At 59.1% G+C, this 13,981-nt stretch overlaps 2 protein-coding genes across 2 annotated transcripts; both read right to left on the bottom strand.

Annotated features, from left to right (window-relative positions):
• Positions 1–10: 10 nt before the first annotated feature.
• On the bottom strand, positions 11–4,305 carry KLK1 (kallikrein 1). The gene is made up of 5 exons (XM_059665488.1): positions 4,211–4,305; positions 2,432–2,588; positions 1,012–1,298; positions 763–899; positions 11–239 (listed from the first exon to the last, which is right to left on the bottom strand). Exons 1-5 carry the CDS (start codon positions 4,254–4,256, stop codon positions 84–86), a joined length of 783 nt encoding a protein of 260 aa, XP_059521471.1. The 5' UTR covers positions 4,257–4,305; the 3' UTR covers positions 11–83.
• A 3,023-nt stretch (positions 4,306–7,328) lies between these two features.
• KLK15 (kallikrein related peptidase 15) lies at positions 7,329–13,161 on the bottom strand. Its single transcript, XM_059665487.1, has 5 exons — positions 13,096–13,161; positions 8,882–9,035; positions 8,269–8,552; positions 8,033–8,169; positions 7,329–7,481 (listed from the first exon to the last, which is right to left on the bottom strand). The coding sequence occupies exons 1-5, from the start codon at positions 13,133–13,135 to the stop codon at positions 7,329–7,331; spliced, it is 768 nt and encodes a 255-aa protein (XP_059521470.1). The 5' UTR covers positions 13,136–13,161.
• Positions 13,162–13,981: the final 820 nt, after the last annotated feature.

The raw sequence follows: 13,981 nt of genomic DNA, 5'->3' as shown, positions 1-13,981 counted from the left end.
TCCATGCAAATTGGATGCATATTTGGTTTTAATTGGGGTGGGGTGGGGAGACGGTGCGGGGGTCAGGGATAGGGCAGAGGCATTCAGGCATTGGCTGCCATGGTCTTCTTGATCCAACCCACGAGGGGCAGAATTCTGGTGAAGACCCCTGGCGTGTTGGGTCGGGCGCAGGGGGTTTGGCCCCAGGATGTGATTCCTTGAAGGACCCCGTTGCAGATCAGCGGGCCCCCGGAGTCACCCTACAGGAGGGGGAGAGAGTGAGGTCCGTGAGGCTGGGGGCTCCGCCTGCAGACCCGAGTCCAGCTGTGGGGAGGGACACACTTGTCTCCGGGGTCCACTCCCAGAAGGAGGTGGCAGGGTTCCAATAGGGGGACAGCGCGTGGAGTTCTAGCCAATGGGGGTGGGACACCAGGGCCCTGGAGGACAGTCCCTGCAGGGAGAGCAGGAGGGGGCATCCATCCACGGGACCCTCCCACCTCAGGGCTCATCTCAGATGTCACCTCTCCCAGCTAGCTCTCTCTGCCCAGGCGCGTTAGAGGGAGGAGGGCGACGCATGGGCCACCTGATTGGGGGTGTGAGGAGGAAAGGGGCAGAGGAGGGAGCTGGAGCACAGGGGAGGGGGGCAGTATCTGGGCAGCCTTGGAGACAGATGCCTGGATAGCTCTCAGCCCCAGGCCAGAACCTGAGTCCCCCCGACCCCTGCCCCTTGCCCCCCCCCGCCCCCCAGCATGCTGAGGCCCCGGGGGGAGCAGGTCAGCTCACCGCACAGGTGTCCTTGCCACCCAACAGGTGTCCAACACACATCATGACGTCCGTCACCTTCTCGGGGTGGGCGTTGGCACACACCTTGTTGGGCAGGAGCGTGAGGTCCACGCACTGCAGCTCATCTGGGTACTCGACTGCGGGCCAGGGGGAAGCATGGCTGTGGCCGGAGCCTCCTGGCTCCTGGGCAGGTCCCCAGTCCCCCACCCCCTCCCGACCCCCCGGTGCCTGGGTTCCAGGCTGACCTACATGGGTATGGGTTGGTGCTGCCCCAGCCAGAGGCGTAGCAGGTGCTCCCCAGCTTGGGGGCGCGGGTGGGCAGGGCCAGGGTCTTCACGGAGTCGGTGAGCTGCACGGGCTCGGCCAGGCGGAGCAGCATGAGGTCGTAGCTGTAGTCCTCCCCGGGGTGGATGGTGTGGTTCTTCAGGAGGCTCAGGTTGAACTGAGGGTGCGGGAAGCTCTTACTGACCTGGACGTACTGCGCCCCCTCTTCCTCTTCAAACAGGTTGTGGCGACCCAGCCAGAGCTGGTAATTGCTGGGGGGAGACGGGAACGCAGGGCATGAGGAGGGAGGAGGGGGAGAGAAGGGTGGGGGGGAAGGGGCAGGGCAGCATGGGGCTGGGTCGAGAGAGAGAGAGAGAGAGAGAGAGAGAGAGAGAGAGAGAGAGAGAGAGAGAAACAAGGAGAAGGGAGAGAGCATGAAAGATTCCACACCGGTGGAGACGATGATTCAAGGCTGATCGGGGACAAGGGGAGTGAGGAAAAGGGCTTGAAGCAGGTGCGGGGAATGGGAGAGCGGGAGGGAGAACAGAGAAGGAGGGAGCAGAAAGGGGGTGAGATGAGGAAGAGCCAGAGAGACGGTGAGAGACAGACAGAAGGAAGCAGCAGGAAAGAACAGAATGAGGGAGCAGAGGGAGAGAGAGAGAGAGAGAGAGAGAGAGAGAGAGAGAGAGAGAGAGAGAGAGAGAAGTGGGAGCCAGGAGGCCAGGGAGTGACAGGGAGTGAGAGACCAGGGGCGGAGGGCAGGGGGGGGAGCAGATGGGAGGAGGGGCCTGCGCCCAGGCCAGCAGCAGCTGGGGCTTCGGGGCTGGTTCCCCAGCAGGCGGGTGGCCTGGCCCTGAGCCCAAGGTCAGCGTCCTCCTCCCCTCCCCAGCACCTTCCCTTCCTCTTCTCATTCCTTCCCCTGCCCCCGTGGCCCTCAAGGCCCCCACGCAGCCCCACCGGAGACCAGCCCTTCCCTGTGGGGCTCCTGGAGGGCGGGGCTGGGTGGTGTGAGAAGCTCCCTCCCCCAAAATGTTGGGGGCGACCCTCCCTTTTTTTCTGGGGGTCCCCTTCAGTCCCATGCTGGGGGTGTGCGCACAGTAGTGATGGGGAGAGGGAGTGAGGCAGAAACTCAGAGAGAGAGAGAGAGAGAGAGAGAGAGAGAGAGAGAGAGAGAGAGAGAGAAGAGAGAGGAGAGAGATCTAGGGGAGGGACAGAGGCAGACTGAGGCGGCTGTGGGAGGGCTTTCTGGTCAACCGGTTCCAGCCCTGTCTCTCTCCTTGTGACCCCAGACCACGACCTGTCCTTTCTGCGTCCCCTGAGGTCATCTGAAGGGTCAGTGCTGGCTGCCCAGTCCTGCGGTAGCACAGATACCCCCAACCCCGCCCCATCCCTCCCCCTTACTCACTCGCTGATGCAGTGGGCAGCGGTGAGCACCCACTGGGGGTCCACCAGGACGCCCCCGCACTCGAAGCGGTTGTAATGGTACAGGGCCGCCTGCCAGGGCTGGGGTTTCTTGCACTCCCAGCCTCCGACGATCCGGGACTGGATGGGGGGCACGGCGCCTGCAGAGGGGGTGCTGAGTCAGGGCGGGTGGAGGTGGCCAGGGGCCAGGGGACTGGACTGGGAGAGGGGGCCGGGCTATGGACACGCAGGGACGCAGGGGCAGAGGGCCGGGTCTGAGGACATGGGCAGGGGTGATGGGAAGGGCTCAGGAATCTGAGGCTCTGAGACTTTGGGGGTGGAGGGGGAAGGGGGTGGTGGCTGGACCTGGGTGGGAGGATGTTTTGCTGAGAGCAGAGCTGACCCCATCAGGTGCGGGGTGGGCTTTGTGGGGTGATGGGGGGTCTTAGCCTGTAGGACAAGAGGCTGTGGACAAGGTTAAAGGCCTCAAGAGAGGGGCTCAGAGGCTGGGTGAGAGGATTTGGAGGGTTAGGGACCTTTTTTGTAGGGGGGGAGGTTGGGTTTTCGGGGCTTCTGGAAAGGGTATGGATTTGGGGAATCAGGTCAAGAAGAAGCACCTGGGGAATGTGGGGTGACTGGGGCTCCTGGTTGAGAGAACTCGGGGTTCCAGGCCAAAGAGTGGCCAACAGGGTCTGGCTGGGAGAGGGCTCCTGTAGGGTTTGGGGTCCTGTGACCAGGCCATGGCATTCTAAGGGGGGTGGGAGCCCCGGGACAGGGCTGGGGTCAAGACTGGGCTCAAAAGGCGGGAGAGCCGGTGATAGTCATTCTGGGATGGTGGGGAGTCTATGGAGCTGGGTCACAGTCGGGGGGGGGGCGGGCTGGAAAGAAAGGGGGGTCCCTTGGGAGTGATGTTAGGACAGGAATGGAGACAGAGGCATACCAGGGGCCAAGCAGCTGTGGGAATGCAGGGAGGACCCACATGGTGTTGGGTACTTTGGGGCGGGAGGGGCAACACAGCTGGGCCGGGAAGGCATATGGGATCCTAGGGAGGGGGGTTGTCCCAGAAAACCAGAGCGGTGCAGGGGGTGCAGGGGGAGAAGGCTCAGCTGGAGGAAGGATGCAGAGTCCACAGGGAAGGAGCGGGTGGTTGGGGGTGCGATGTTTCTCCTGGAGGACAAGGCCGGGCTGCTGGATGCGGGTCTCGGGGCAAAGCGTGAGGGAAGGAAGAGACGGTCACAGAACCCCCGTCGGAGGCGTCTGATGGCATTTGGGGGGTCCTGGGAGGATCGGGGGACCGGATGCCAGGGACTGGAGGACCTGTGTGAGAGCTGACAGCTGGAGTGGTAGGTTTGGGGGACTCGGGAGCCAGACCGTTGGGCCGTAGAGAGCTGGAGAGGTGAGAGGGGGTGGTCAGGGTCCCCGGGTCTGTTGGGATTGGGGGGGGCGGTCCTCGGAAGAGTTGGAGTCCCCCAAAGAGCGAGCCTGAGGTGGCCCAGGATGCCTCCTTCATAGAGGGGCTGGGGCGGGATCTGAGGGGGGAAGAGTAGAAAGTTCTGGGGGTTCCTGGGAGTGAGGACTGTGGAAAAGGTAAGAAGGAGGAGAGGCTGGGAGAGAGAGGAAAGAGCCTGGGGCCCTGGAGGGGGAAGGTCTGTGTGGCTGGAGGGGTGCAGGCTGGGGAGCTGGGTTGGGAGGGAAAGGACTTAGTATGTTATATTGGGAGGGAAGGAAGGCGGCGTGAGAGGCAGGGCCGGCTCCCCTCCCACATCTTCCCCCGCTGGCTTACCGGTACTGGCCAGGGACAGAGCAAGGCCCAGGCCCAGGAACCACATGGTGGCAGAGGTGTCCGGGGGCAGACAGGTGGTGAACCAGGAGGGCCTCCCTGAGGAGCCTTTAAAAGCCCCTAGGGCCCCGCCCCTGCCCTGCTGGCACTCCGATCCTGGACACCTCCCCCCACCCGGCCTGTGAAGGGACGGGAGAACCAGCAGCTGCTGCTCTGAAGGGCCTGGAAGCGTGGGGGTGGGGGTGGGGTGGGGTGGAGGGGGGCAGCCAGGGCAGGGCCCGGAGCTCCTGGGGCGTTGATCTTGGGGACAGAGCCAGTGAGGATGTCATTGGCAGTTAGACAGACCCGAGCAGAGCAAGGACGATGGGCCAGGTACAGCAGGTCACAGGGCGGAAAGCCCGGGTGCCTACCTCGCCCCCCCCCACCCCCCCTTCCCAGGTAAACTTTCCTCCCCTATCGCATCGCTCCCCGGTCCTGCTGTTTCGACCCCCACACCGAGGCCTCAGTCGTGTTTCAGCTCCGGGCCCAGCAAAGCGGCAACCCCAGGGAAGTGAGGCCATGGCTGCCCGACAGGACCAGCTGCAATAACGAATGACCCCTGACCCCGGGGCCCGCCAAGCAGTGGAGACCGGGACCCTGAAAGGGCACACCTGGGAAACGGACGCATGTGCCGCCGAAACCTGCCCCTGAGGCCTCCCCTGAGATTGCTCACCTGCAGGAGAGAAAGAAAAGCCCTTAAGACAGAGGGCCCAGCTCATGCTCTCCCTCTGGGGCGCACACCTGTGCCTTTCCCTGCCCCCCCTCCCCCCTCCCCCCAGGCAGGCATCTCCTAACCGCTAAGGGACCCCATGGAACTTGCAACCAGGGCAGCAGTGGGCAGCGGCACCTCGTCCTGGGCCAGAGCGGGCCTACCTGGGTTGCTTCTTCTATGCTAAGCCCTTCCTTGTTTCACAAAGGGCGTTTGCTGCGGCCAATACATTCCTGCTTGCTTTGCTGCACTTCATCTTTCTCTCTCTCTCTCTTTTTAAAAAATATATCTCGTTGATTTTTTTTTACAGAGAGGAAGGGAGAGGGACAGAGAGTTAGAAACATCGATCAGCTGCCTCCTGCACACCTCCTACTGGGGATGTGCCCGCAACCCAGGTACATGCCCTTGACGGGAATCGAACCTGGGACCCTTGAGTCCACAGGCCGGTGCTCAATCCACTGAGCCAAACCGGTCAGGGCTGCACTTCGTCTCTTGACTGAAATCATTCCTTCAAGATGAGCACCGAGGTCTCGTCGTCTTGCAGGGAACAAGGGTAGGTGGGGGAGTGAGTGGGAACAGAAACAGGAGGTGGAGGAATCACAGGCTCCCCCCGAATACAAAGCTCCGAATTCCTGAACCCCAAGGAAGCCCCCGTGTCCCCTCAAATACCGACAGTGGGGCTCCAATTCCCTGCTCCCTGCACTGCTCGGAGCCGAGATGCCAGCTCCTCGGCTTCTGGATGCCCCTGAAGTAGAAGCTTTGGCTTTCCGATCGCCTAGGTCCTCGAATCTATTGTTCCTCTCATAATAACATCTTGGGGTGCCCATTTCAATTCTAGGCCCCCCCCCCAGATCCAGAAATAGAAAGTTTCAGTGGTCCCCCTGCATATGTTCCCTGGAGTTTCAAAAACCATTGTTCCCCCAAGCAATGTTGAGATCCCCTTCCCCTCCCCACCTCCTGGTTCCCCAGATCTCGATGCTCAAGGTCATGTCCTCAAGTCTCAGGAATCCATTGCCTTCCAAGGTCAAGAGCATCACCTCCACCAATTGCAGTCTCTCCTCTCCCAATAGAATAGAGCAGTGGTTCTCAACCTTCCGAATGCTGCGACCCTTTCATACAGTTCCTCATGCTGTGGTGACCCCCAAGTTCATTGTTACAAATTGGACATAATGAAAGCAGAGTGATTCATCACAAAAACAATATGTAATTATATCTGTGTTTTCCGATGGTCTTAGGCGACCCCTGTGAAAGGGTCGTTCGACCCCCAAAGGGGTCTCGACCCACAGGTTGAGAACCGCTGGAATAGAGAGTCCTCAGGGGCCAGATTTATGTATCTCAACATCCAGTGACCTTGAAAATCACTTTTTTTTTAATTTTTTTTTTTTAATCTCTGATGAGAATTAAAAACTAGATTCCTGCAGCCTCCATGGTAAACCCTGTTCTCCTGGCTCTTTGTTTTTGTTTGTTTGTTTAAAATATATTTTATTGATTTTTTACAGAGAGGAAGGGAGAGTTAGAAACATCGATCAGCTGCCTCTTGCACACCCCCTACTGGGGATGTGCCCGCAACCAAGGTACACGCCCCTGACCGGAATCGAACCTGGGACCCTTCAGTCCGCAGGCCGACGCTCTATCCACCGAGCCACACCGGTCAGGGCTCTCCTGGCTCTTTGGTAAAATCGAAGCAGCTCACAGGGTCCCGGTCTCTGCTTTAGGCCAGGACAGGAGAGTATTTGCCTTTTTGCCATGGCTACCAGGAAGCCGGGAACCAAACCTTGAAAAGAAAAATGAACTCATTCTTGACCATGTAGTCACGTGTGCGGTGATATAGCGCACTCCCCCCCGTGCCAGGCCCTGTTTGAGTCAGTTCCTATGAATTTCCTCCCTTAACCCCATGAGTGAAGCCATATGAGGGCCCTTGCTTCACAGCCGTGGAAACTGAGGTTGAGCCTTTTTCTCAGGGTCACACAGCCGATCGCATGCGTGGAGGGAACAGAGCCCCTGCTTTCAGGCCATTTCTCCTCACCTAGGGGTCAGGACAGTGGGTGCAAAGGAACCACGTACATCAGGTCTGGGTTCCCCGCCCGGCCTCTGGTCCCCATGTCCCTTCATCCCCAGAAGAAAGCCACAGAAACGTTTGCAGAGAAACTTGCACCCGTGCTGTTATCTTGGTGTTAAACAGGTGACTGTGAGCACCAACATCAGACCGGACAAGCCCTTGGCTAACACGGGGCCTTGGACAAATGGGGTTTTTTGGAGGGGGGGCGGGTAGTGGCTGATTCTGCCCCAGGTCAGGATGAGCGGCCATGGGAGTGTCTGCTCAGTCAGAGACACGGGGGTGGGGGTCGGGGTGGGTGGGTAGGCCCAAAACAGTCAGTTCCTCCTCATGGTGTCCCGGATCCAGTCCATGTATCTGCACACTTTGGTGTAGACCCCAGGCTTGGTGGTGGTGTCGCAGGGGACGTCCCCCCAGGAGACAATGCCCTGCAGGGTGCCGCCACAGACCAGGGGTCCCCCGGAGTCACCCTGCGGGGAGAAGGGGAAGCTGGAGTGAGAAGCTTCGGGTCTCGTGTTCCCAGCCTCCTCCGAACCACCATTCACAATCTCAATCCACATCCCACCCCACCCCATCTCCACCCAAGACAACCCAGGTGAACCCAACCAACCGGACCCCGACGCAACCCTGCTCAGCCAACCCCTGTCCAGCCCCACGCCCACCCACCCCACCTCGACATCTTTCCCATTCAAAACGGAAACAGATCCACACCCACGGCCCTGTCATTGGCACCCTAACTCCAGCCCATGCCACCCCAAACCCACCACCACATCGGCCGCCCCAAACCCACCACCACATCGGCCGCCCCAAACCCACCACCACATCCGCCACCCCAAACCCACCACGGTCTCTAACTCCAACCTCACCCCCAGTCTAACTGCCCTTCCTTCTCCATCCCCGGACCCATCCCTACCATCTTCTCTGGCCCCAAGCAAGCAAAATCCGCCCCCCACCCGGCCCCCACTCCCAAACTCGGGTCCCTTCCTCTCCTCGGGGCGTGCCCCGACCCCTTGGCTCTGACCTCACAGGAGTCGGTGCCTCCGCCTTCCACCCCTGCACACACCATGGTGCCCATCAGGTGCCCTGGGTAGTCCTTGCTACAGGACGAGTCGGAGATGATGCTGATGTTGGCACAGTGCAAGGTGTCTGGGAGATCCACTGGGGAGGACAGCGAGCCTTGAGTGACTCCATCCATTTTTCAGGCCCGTGTTCTCTCCCGCCCAAGAGCCCTCCCTGGGGGACAGGGTCCCCACGCACCTGGTGACTTGGGGCTCCCCGTGGTCTCAGACTCGTAGGCGGACACCAGGCCCCAGCCGGACACCACGCAGGGATCGCCGGCTTGGGGGCAACGCGTGGGCAGTGACACGGGGCGCACTTGCGGGGAGAGGCGCGCCGGCCGGGCTAGACGCACCAGCATGAGGTCGTCGCGATGGGTGCGCGCCACGTAGCCGGGGTGCGGGATGATGCGGCTCACAGCCCGCAGCTGCTCGGTGCCGTCGTGCCTGCGCAGGTTGTGCTCGCCCAGGCGGACTCTCATGTGGCTGTGCAGGCCAGGCGGGCGGGCGAGCGATTACCCGCGAGGGCAGGGGAGGAGTAGACAGAAACATAAAAGAGCGGGCAACCTGGGGCGCCCCGACCCCTTTGGAATCTAGATATCCTATTGCCCTCCCCCCAAAGCCCCAAAGCCAACCGGTCCAGCCCCAGCCCCCCCCCCCCCCCTCCCACCCCCAGGGACCAAAGCGCCCACAAGCATGCCCACGCCTGGAACTCAGTCCTCAGGCTCCAGCTGGCTCTTCTGCAGAGTCAAGGTTCTCAGACCCCTAGACCCTCCCCGCCAAGGCCCTCAGGACCCTGAGCCCCGCCTTCCTACCGGGTTTGGCAGTGAGCTGCAGACAGCACCCAGTCTGGGGAGACGAGGGAAGCCCCGCAGTTAAAGCGGCTGCGATCGAAGAGGGCCACTTGCCAAGGCTGGGAGTGGGGCACGCACACCTCGCCCTTCATCACCTTGCCGCTGTTGTCCTGGGCTGCTGGGCGGGCGGGGGGTGGGGGTGGGGAGGGTGGGGTGTCAGAGTCTTTTTCTTTTCTTTCTTTCTTTTTTAAAAATTTATTTTTTTACAGAGAGGAAGGGAGAGGGATAGAGAGTTAGAAACATCGGTGAGAGAGAAACATCGATCAGCTGCCTCCTGCACACCCCCCACTGGGGACGTGCCCACAACCAAGGTACATGCCCTTGACCGGAATCGAACCTGGGACCCTTCAGTCCGCAGGCTGACGCTCTATCCACTGAGCCAAACCGGTTAGGGCTGTTTTTCTTTTAATATATATTTTTATTGATTTCAGAGAGGAAAGGAGAGGGAGAGAAAGATAGAAACATCAATGATGAGAGAATCATTGATGGGCTGCCTCCTGCATGTCCCACACTGAGGATGAAGCCTGCCACCTGGGCATGTGCCCCCCTCCGGGAATTGAACCCTGGCCTCCTGGTTCATAGGTCGATGCTCACCCACTGAGCCAGGCTGGCCGGGCTGTGTCAGGGTTCTTTTCCTTGCACCCTGCCCTCACTGTGTATTTTTCACCTGTTCCTCCCCCAAACATTATCTTGATTTTTAGGCACCACCCTCTCTCCAGCTTTTACAACTTTTGCTTATTTTCCCCACAACTGTGCCCCTGTCCCTGGCCCCCACCCATTTGCCAAAGGGCTCTGGGAGGGAGGGGACAGGGAAGGGGCCAGAGGAGGAGAAGTGTTCTGTCATTGGGAGCAGAGACAAGGACAATGGGTACCGCGCAGGCAGATGGCCACTTGGAACCAGCCATTCAAGGTCACTGAGCTGTCACAGGCATCAACTGGATGTGGCCACTCAATACGGATGACACACAGTCTTGGCTCCGGAGCCTGGGCACCCCGGCCAAATGCAGTGTGTCCTACGTGCAAGGACACAGGCAAGACCACACAAGGTCATGGGCAAGGGGGCGGGCGCCACGGGTCTTCCCCACGTGGGAACTGATATGGGCAGCGCTTGAAGCGGAAACTCACTTGCACCTACATGCGTTGCAGCTTCAGGAATCACAGCATAGACCTTACAGGGCCCCGCGGTTTAGCTCAGTGGATAGCGCATCGGTTGTCAGACGAAAGGTGTCTGGGTTTCATTCTGGTCAAGGGCACGTACCTCGGTTGCAGACTCGAAAAATCAATGGAGCCCTGGCTGGTTTGGCTCAGTGGCTAGAGCGTTGGCCTGCGGACGGAAGGGTCCCGGGTTCGGTTCTGGCCAAGGGCACATGCCTGGATTGTGGGCTTGATCCCCAGTGGGGGCGGGGGAAGGGGAGCCATGTGGGAGGCGGCTGATTGGTGATTCTCTCTCATCATGGATGTTTCTATCTGTCTCTCCCTCTCCCTTCCTCTCTGAAATCAATAAAAATATATTTTTAAAAAATCAATGGAAAAATGTCCTTGGGTAAGGATTAAGAACAACAAAATAATAATAAATAAATCTTAAAAAAATATTCACAGCACAGGGGTTCATATGTGTGTAGGAATGTAGACAGTTAAGATATGGGCGTGTGTGCCAGCATGCACACACACACTCACAGACACACTCACATACTCACAGACACACTCACATACTCACAGACACACTCACACACTCACACTCACAGACACACACACACTCACAGACACACTCACAGACACACACACACACTCACAGACACACACACTCACAGACACACACACTCACAGACACACTCACACACTCACAGACACACACACTCACAGACACACACACACTCACAGACACACACACACACACACACACACAATCACAGACACACTCACAGACAGGCTTGCAAACAGAAGACCCAGCGTGGGTCTGCACACACCAGGTCACAGGTGCTCACACTTGCACATGGGGGTGTGGACAGACAAGGTGGGGTCTTTAATAAAGGTACATGTGGAGCCCTGACCGGTTTGGCTCAGTGGCTAGAGCGTCGGCCTGCGGACTCAAGAGTCCCAGGTTCAATTCCGGTCAAGGGCATGTACCTTGGTTGCGGGCACATCTCCAGTAGGGAGTGTGCAGGAGGCAGCTGATCGATGTTTCTCTCTCATTGATGTTTCCAACTCTCTATCCCTCTCCCTTCTCTCTATAAACAATCAATAAATATATATATATATATTTAAAAAGGTACATGTGGAGAGACACTGACCCCCCAGAACTTGTTCACAGGCATGGGTCTGTAGTATGGTGGTTAAATTTGGAGGGATAGAGTTATACTCCCTCAACCCCTGCCCCGCATCCAAACATATTATCTGTGAGTCTCTGAGCAAATTATTTGACCTCTCTGTGCCTCTGTCTCCTCATCGGTAAGATGGGATTGTGGTAAGGATGGGAGAGGTGTGTGTGTGCGATGCCTGACATACGGTGACAGCTTAATAAATGTTAGTTATTTTAAACAAAGGGCTCATGGATTTATTGATGCCGACAGAACGTGTGGATAGCCAGGTTGTGGACACAAATTTAAGCCAAAGTCAGTCAGAGGTATGACCAGGCCCAGATCAAGACAGTCCAGGTCAAAACTGTGACTCAGGCCCAAGCCACTCTGTGGGGACTCAAAGGGCCATGTCTGGGTGCAGGGTCTGGCCCTCCAAGGTCAAGGACATAGGTTTCGCTGGAGACATAGTTATCCATCTCTAGATCAGCCTCCAAGCCAGTTGCTTGGTGTTCAAGTTGAACCTGAACCAAGAAATAGTCCTGGATGTACAAGAAGGAGCCGTGGGGGTTGGGGGCTGGGGGAGAGCGTCACTCATCACATGTGTGGGTACCTGGCTCACACATATATGAGCAGGACCTGCGCTCCCCCTCCCTCCAACAGCACCACGCACAAGGACGCCCACGGGGATGTTTCAAGGTCACAGGACCGTGACTCCCTACACTGGGCGACATGCATATGTCCCCTCAAGGTCACAGCCAGGCACGCAATGCCACCCACCCTGGGGCAGGATTTCACCGCCAAGATCAAATGCCCATGCTCTTGGCCCTCTAGGGTTGGGAGCTGGGCCAAGAGCCCTGGCAAAGGCAGGGAGAACTGGGATGAGGTGGACAAGGGACTTAAGAAGGGAAGGGTGGGTCGTCCTTCGGAGAAGGGCAGAGGGTGCCGGCTGAACAGCTGGGCACCGAGGCCGCACCTGGCCAGTCCCAGCCGGAGGAGGGTGGGGGGTGGGTGGCAGCGGGGCGCAGCAGGCAGGCCGGGAGGCGGGGAGGAGAGAGCACGGACAGAGCCCAAGGGGATGCTGGCAGCGGGTTGGGGAAGGGGAAGGGGGGGAGGTTGGAGGCCCCCCCCTGGGGCGAGAGGGTCATGTGTGTGAGGGAGTTCATGGAAGTCCCCCCTCGAGTCCCCCAGGGTAGAGGTATCAGGTTACAGTTAATTCTTCACGGGTGGTAGTGAGTGTGGGCAGGAGTGCTCCTGCCACCTGGGGTCACCTTGGCCTGGTGGCTGCCCCTCTCTGAGTCACAGGCCCCTCTTCTGCCAAAGGAGGCCCGTAGCCCACCCCACGGGGATGCTGCCTGGATCGGGTGACCCTCCCTAGCGCCGAGCTCCGCGCCTGGCACGTACTGAGCGCTCAGCAAGGCCAGCGCATTCTTACAGGGCCCTCCTGGCGCCTCCCACCTCTGTCGCTCTCTCCAGGGGACAGTGAGGGAACCTGTCACAGACGCTGAATGACCAGAAAGGGGCAGGGTCAAGAGAGGAGCAGCCCCCAGAACTGAAACCCGGGTCTGTGCCACCCCAGGGTGGCTGTGTCTGTTGTCATGGGCCCCACGTGGCATGGGGACTGCATGGCGGTCCCCCACCTCTCCCCCCGACCCCCCACCCCTCGCGCGCCTGACAGCTGTCATGATGGAGTGAGGACTCAAAAGATATCGGCAGGTGGCCGAGGTGGGGAAGGGGTGAGGGAGGAAGCCAATTGGTTTCTGGGTAAAGGAGGGGCTGGCAGATTGCAGGACCTGGATATGCTCAGGATGGGGGAGTGTAGGGAGCACCCCACTCCCACAGACGGTTCCCCCCCCCCCCCCCGGCCCGGGCCCCCCTTACCTGCAGACATCAGCAGGAAGGAAAGGACGAGAAGCCACATCGCGGAGGAGGGACCGGGGCTCTGCTGAAGTCTGGGGGAGAGGAGAGAGTGAACGGGGTGAGGCTGGCTCCTCCTGCCCCCATCGCGACCCCTCGGGACACAGACGTATCCTGCCTGCCGCTCAGACATTTCTTCTCACCGTCCTCGTCCCCCAGCCCCAGCCCCAGCCTGCTCTTCCTCCCGGGGAATCCCGTTTGCGATGGGTCTGGAGTAGACTCCCAGGTGCCCGCACGGCCTGGCAGAGCCCAGCACCGTCCTACCTGCCCCCAGACCGGTGATGGCGAGCCTATGACACGCGTGTCAGAGGGGACACGCGAACTCATTTCTTTGGTTGATTTCTCTTTGTTAAATGGCATTTAAATATATAAAATAAAAATCAAAAATAGAAGTCTTTGTTTTACTATGGTTGCAAATATCAAAAATTTCTCTATGTGACACGGCACCAGAGTTAAGTTAGGGTTTTTCAAAATGCTGACACGCCGAGCTCAAAAGGTTCGCCATCTCTGGCCTCACTCCATCTCCAAGGTCCTGGCTCAGGAAACATTCTCTCCCCAGACCCTATGCCAGGTTCCTATCCCGCCTCTTGGGTCTTCTGCACCCTCCCTGAGTCGGTTCTTCCACTCAAGTTCCCACAGGGTCTTTCTGCACCTGGAATTGACCACCTCCGATTCGTGCTCACAGCTCGCATGAATCTCACTGCCCCCAGGATCAAGTCCCAGCCCGCCAGCCTCTCTTTCGAGGTCGGGATGGCTTCTCCCCTTCCGGCCTTGCTGGCTGGGTCTCCCATGACATAACCTTCTAGACACAGTGGATTCTTCACGTCTGGGAGGCCTTGATTCCTAACAC

The sequence above is a fragment of the Myotis daubentonii genome, chromosome 15 (assembly GCF_963259705.1).
Source record: "Myotis daubentonii chromosome 15, mMyoDau2.1, whole genome shotgun sequence".
Taxonomy (NCBI): domain Eukaryota; kingdom Metazoa; phylum Chordata; class Mammalia; order Chiroptera; family Vespertilionidae; genus Myotis; species Myotis daubentonii.
The sequence above is the reverse complement of the archived record's forward strand: the minus strand, read 5'-3'. Positions and strand labels throughout refer to the sequence as shown.

Coding starts and splice junctions, on each gene's coding strand:
- KLK1 (XM_059665488.1), bottom strand. CDS start 4,256: ATGTGGTTCCTGGGCCTGGGCCTTGCTCTGTCCCTGGCCAGTACCG. Junction 1,299..2,431: donor GCTGCCCACTGCATCAGCGA/GTGAGTAAGGGG, acceptor GTCTCCCCCCAG/CAATTACCAGCTCTGGCTGG. Junction 240..762: donor GTGGCAAGGACACCTGTGCG/GTGAGCTGACCT, acceptor CCCCTCCTGTAG/GGTGACTCCGGGGGCCCGCT.
- KLK15 (XM_059665487.1), bottom strand. CDS start 13,135: ATGTGGCTTCTCGTCCTTTCCTTCCTGCTGATGTCTGCAG. Junction 9,036..13,095: donor CTTCCTGCTGATGTCTGCAG/GTAAGGGGGGCC, acceptor CCCGCCCAGCAG/CCCAGGACAACAGCGGCAAG. Junction 8,170..8,268: donor GGGGAGCCCCAAGTCACCAG/GTGCGTGGGGAC, acceptor TGTCCTCCCCAG/TGGATCTCCCAGACACCTTG.